Consider the following 6000-nt stretch of genomic DNA (forward strand, 5'->3'; position numbering starts at 1 on the left):
AGCTACGCTATTTTGGGGCATTCTACAGAACGCAAGACTCTGACGGCACCACAAAATGTGGGCATCCTCTAAATCTAAAAGGTGCAGTGATTATTTCATATAATTTGAAGTAGTTGATTGCAATTGGCATTTCCAAGGAAGCGACATGTATTGAATGTATTGCAATGAGACATTTCTGGGAAAATGTTGGCGTTTTGTGTTGATCCCCCCCCTGCGCTGTGAGGTTCTCTGATTTCAGTATTTTGGAATAGTACTCTGCCAGTCGGGACAATCAGGTAGTAGAAGGGTAGCGGATCTCTGCTGAAGAGAAATAGTACTAAGTCGTAGACAGATTTTATGTTAACGCTTGTCACTGGAATGGAAACATTGTAATATTGCACAGGTATTTCTTCTCATTCATTCATCATTATCATGTTTTATTTCTAATATCCTCATTGGCATACTAGACTTCTGTAAATGTTTTCAGCGAAAGCTAATGTCTGACATTTTTTGGTCACATAGTCTGGATTTGGGAACATCTGTAATCCTGTTGGTGTATGAAGCTGGCTTGTGTAGTCACGTAGAGTGGAATTTTGATTTAACGCGGGATTGCATGTACCTTACAATGGCAGGCCTTCATTGGCACTGATGCACAGCTATACTTTGTCGATTATGTAAAGCAAGAGTTGTCTTAAATCTGGTGTGGAGTTCTGTGCGGATATTGTTTTCTAGTGGTATCGTATGATTTTGTTTGAAAATTGAGTATGCAATCATATTTATTCATCAAGAGGTAGGTTGAGAATCGCATTTTTATTGTGGATGCAAAATAACCCTTACAATTTTAGCTAACTTGGTATATGTTTGTGCTAATTGTTAGCTTCGATGTTCTGTTTATCGCGGAATGATCACCGGAATAGCTGTAAATGAAGTATCCCGTGGAATCTATTAGATTTTCTTTTCCAGTTTGTTTTTATTTTATTGTTTTGCTTTGTGAGGAGGGTTTGTTGGATCTTTTCGCTTTTAGGTAGAGAATTGATATTTTATAGCACTGGAAGTTGACCTAAATGGGACTTTGCATGGGATATGACTGGCAGGTGCACTTTCTCTTCATTGTTGGAGTTACCCTGAGCTAAAATAGTGGAAATTGCCTCGATTTGGATGGTGATCATGCTTTGGTGGCTCCTAACATATGTGCATTTAATATACTTCTGAAACATGCAATACTGGACGATGGTGGAAAGTGAATGTTGAGGACTAAATTGTTTACAAACTATCATTGCTGAAGAGGGTGGAGGAGAAAGTATTGGATAAGCATTGCAGCATGGGATTGTGACTGATGACCCGGTCTGCCTGGGAGGTGGACTGATGACCCGGTTTACCTTTTGATATTATTAATGACTTGTAGATAATTGGATGTTAACTGGTCAGGAACTATCTCTGATAAAAATTGAAGACCTAATGGGAAACTGATTGGCAATGAATGCGACTGGATGTGTGTAACCGCAGACGAATGATCAATTTAGAGGAGCCCTGATCTTTATGACCCCTTATTGTTGACTTGTGGACCTGGATGGCTTTGGGCGATGATTGGCGGACCTGGACAGCTTCAAACGGCAACTGGCGGACTTGGATGAATGGATGTGGACTAGCAAAACTAGATAACTGGCGGAGCTAGATGATCCTGGATGACTGGATGGCGACTGGCGCAACTAGATGACCCTGGATGGCGACTGGCAGAACTTTGGACGGCGGCTGGCGGACTTGGATGACTGGATGACTGGTGATGGCGACGGCGACTGGCGGCCCTGGATGACCCTGGATGGATGGTGACATGCGGAATTAGATAATTCTTCGGACGGCAGCTGGCAGACTTCGATGACCCTGGATGACGACTGGCGGACCTGGATGACCCTGGAAGGCGACTGGTGGAATTAGATAACTCTTCGGCTTCGAATGGCGGCTGGCAGAACTAGATAATTCTTCGGCTTCGGATGGCGACTGGCGGACTTGGATGACCCTGGATGGCGACACGCGGACCTGGATAACTGGCGGACTTGGATGACTGGCGGACCTGGATGACCCTGGACGACCCTGGATGGATGGCGACATGCGGAATTAGATAATTCTTCGGACGGCAGCTGGCAGACTTCGATGACCCTGGATGACGACTGGCGGACCTGGATGACCCTGGAAGGCGACTGGCGGAATTAGATAACTCTTCGGCTTCGGATGGCGGCTGGCGGAACTAGATAACTCTTCGGCTTCGGACGGCGGCTGGCGGACTTGGATGACCCTGGATGGCGACTGGCGGAATTAGATAACTCTTCGGCTTCGAATGGCGGCTGGCAGAACTAGATAATTCTTCGGCTTCGGATGGCGACTGGCGGACTTGGATGACCCTGGATGGCGACACGCGGACCTGGATGACTGGCGGACTTGGATGACGACTGGCGGACCTGGATGACCCTGGATGGGGATGACCCTGGATGACGACTGGCGGGATTAGATAACTCTTCGGCTTCGGACGGCGGCTGGCGGACTTCGATGACCCTGGATGGCAACACCCGGAATTAGATAGCTCTTCAGCTTCGGACGGCGGCTGGCGGACTTCGATGACCCTGGATGGCGACTGGATGACCTGGATGACCTTGGATGGCGACTGGCGGACCTGGATGACCTTGGATGGCGACTGGCGGACCTGGATGACCTTGGATGGCGACTGGCGGACCTGGATGACCTTGGATGGCGACTGGCGGACCTGGATGACCTTGGATGGCGACTGGCGGACCTGGATGACCTTGGATGGCGACTGGCGGACCTGGATGACCTTGGATGGCGACTGGCGGACCTGGATGACCTTGGATGGCGACTGGCGGACCTGGATGACCTTGGATGGCGACTGGCGGACCTGGATGACCTTGGATGGCGACTGGCGGACCTGGATGACCCTAGATGGCGACACGCGGAGTTAGATAACTCTTCGGCTGGCGGACTTCGATGACCCTGGATGGCGACTGGCGGACCTAGATAACCTCAGACGGCGAATGGCGTACCTGGATGACCCTGGATAGTGGCTGACCAACTTCGGTGACCCTAGATGGCTACTGGCGGAATAAAATAACTTAAGATAGCGACTGTCTGCCCTGGATGACCCTGGATGGCGACTGGCGGACCTAGATGACCCTGGATGGCGACTGGCGGACCTAGATGACCCTGGATGGCAACTGGCGGAATAAAATAACTAGGATAGCGACTGGCTGACCTGGATGACCCTGGATGACTGGCTGGATGGCGATTGGCGGACTTGGTTGACCCTAGATGGCGACTGGCGGACCCGGATAACCCTGGACGACTGGATGGCGACTGGCGGACCTGGATGGCGACTGGCGGACCTGGATGGCAACAATGTAGACTACATTACTACATGACTGCATTAATGACCCCCATATGTGATGCAAATGATTAACTATTTAATTAACTGATAACCACTACATGATGCAACTGATGACCACTACATGATGCAACTGATGACCACTTCATGATGCAACTGATGACCACTTCATGATGCAACTGATGACCACTTCATGATGCAACTGATGACCCCTTATATGATACAACTGATGTTCTATTTAATTCACTGATGACCACTACACTACTGATGACCACTACACTACTGATGCAACTGATAACCCCGTATGTGATACAACTGATGTCATATTTAATTCAACGATGACCGATTACTGCATGATGATGCCACTGATGCCCTTTTTTTCACGGATGTCAACTACATGGTGCAACTGATGATGACCTATTTCAACGATCACCTATTATTTCAACTACCGATGAGCCCTATTTCACCGATGGCTACTACTAGCTGATTAATTTTTCTACGACTGATGGCCCCCCTGTTTCACTGATGGCTACTACATGATGATGATAATTTAACTTTGTATGACTCGTATTTTACTAATATGATGCTACTGATGCCCCTATTCTACCGATGACTACATGGTGCTGCTGATGCCCCTGATGGCTACTACATGATGCTACTAATGGCCCCTATTTCACTGACGGCCACTACATGATGCTACTGACTCCCAATTCATTGATGGCTACTACTGATGACCCTATTGTGATGTTTCGAAGATGCTTCTCTATCTTTATGATGCTAAACTGACCCCTGTGTGATATTTATACCATGAAATTAATGTAATTTACTTATGCTACAGAATTATAATCGTTATTTATAGTACTTTTTTAAATTTTACTTTTACGACTCATTTTATACAGTAAACAAGGATTTAATGCAAATTTAGTATTTTTATTTATTAAATTTCATCTTTTAATAATAAAACAAATTACAATCTATTTTGTGTATTATTCCTTTCATCTGAAATAACTTAAATTAAGTGGTTGACCAGTTTTATTCCTTAAATGCAGAAGACATTTGAAAAATGCAAGATAAAATAATTTTTTTACATACACCACCATCCTTACTTAAATGGACCTGTGATCTGATATTTCTCAGCAGTACAGAGTACTATTTTATTTTTTGACATCTCATCAAAGATGAAGAAGAATATGGAAGTCTGGGCATTTACGGGGCTTACGACCGTCATAGGCTGGTTTGAGTGATCACTTTACACACGTGTAACATGCACCAATTCTACCCATTATTGACAACCACACTACTCAAATTCTTGGAAGTTCTATATATATGAACCAATTTAGAAACCTTGTTCATGAATCACTAAAACTTCACTAGAGACACCTATTGGTGAGATGTAAAGAAGCTTTTTATTAAGCAAGAATATTTTTTTTTTTTTTTTAAGTACAGAGTACTATTGAAATTTGTCCCACGGTGTTTCCAGATCTGGTGCAGAAGCATCAATTTTTTATTTCTTCATGGTAGACCCTTTTGCAAAGCAATTTTACATGTGCAGAGTGTTGGTAAGTGTCATGCGCACATTTATGACAATCCCTTGTGGATTTAACAGCCTAATGAATAGCTTGCCACCCTGGGCAGGTCATGTGGTACGTATGTTTGAGAATGGATGGATGAAAGTGCTTGACTGGAGGCCAGATGCAGAGGGATGGGTAGGCCTCAGACAAGATAGTTCGATGATATAAAAAAAAGTGGTGGGCCTGCACTAGGAGAGATGCGTCTAACAGGGAACTGGAAGTCCAGGATCCCTCCTGCCTCCTGGCCTTTGTTCGATGCTGGACACAAGAAGAAGGCTGAAGTAACATAAGTATTCCCACCCGTCACTTATAACAAATATATTTTTAAACCAGTGATGTACATGTATGTGATAAAATGTTTGATATATCGCTCACTCCTTTCAACAATGTCAAATATCAAAAAATTTCGAGGTCGTTTTTAAAGTTTAAGAATATAATAAAATGTATTATAAATAAATATCAAGCCGCTTATTAAACTTTTTACTGTGCAACAGATCTTTTTAGGTGGAACCTGAATGTTTTTTCTCCATTTGAAAAATATTTAGTTTATTTAAAAAAAAAAAATTAACAATACCTTTTCTTCAAAATGCAAAACACTTTCTGCCCTGTAGCGGGCAAATATGTAATAAGTTAAAAATATGCTACTTTTGCTGGGATATAGTACATTTTCTGGGCATTCCGAAAACATGCACAACTGAAAATTTACGATTTTTGATATATGATGTTGTTGAAAGGAGTGAGCGATATCTACAAAATTTTTGCGCTCAGGTATTATCTATGAGCCAAGTCATGCATCTTGTTATAAAAACTGAACTATATCCATTCGCACGCTCTTCAGCATTGCCAATTTAAGGCAATCTCGAAAAAATTTTAAAACCAGTTGTGCAACTTTAACTGATGAAATAGATTTAGAAATATTGAGTAAGCGAAATGAAACTCAAATCTAGCATTGAGAAATTGGTTTTATTTCAAATAAAACTGAAAATATCATTTGATTTATGTGTCCAAATGAACAATTTTCATTGTTAACATTTTTCAAAATGGTTACTCCTATACAAA

The 6000-nt window shown here is 43.3% G+C and overlaps 1 protein-coding gene across 1 annotated transcript; it reads right to left on the reverse strand.

Moving 5' to 3' along the window:
• Positions 1-1463: 1463 nt before the first annotated feature.
• LOC148310802 (uncharacterized) lies at positions 1464-2947 on the reverse strand (the record flags this gene model as incomplete). Its single annotated transcript, XM_088257771.1, has 2 exons — positions 1464-2016; positions 2051-2947. A coding segment is annotated over one exon (723 nt), but the record flags the coding sequence as incomplete, so codon positions are not given.
• Between the last annotated feature and the right edge of the window lie 3053 nt (positions 2948-6000).

This window comes from Brachycentrus maculatus, unplaced genomic scaffold (genome assembly GCF_059751285.1).
Source record: "Brachycentrus maculatus isolate JH-2025_06_01 unplaced genomic scaffold, ASM5975128v1 h1tg000087l, whole genome shotgun sequence".
NCBI classification, from domain to species: Eukaryota; Metazoa; Arthropoda; class Insecta; order Trichoptera; family Brachycentridae; genus Brachycentrus; species Brachycentrus maculatus.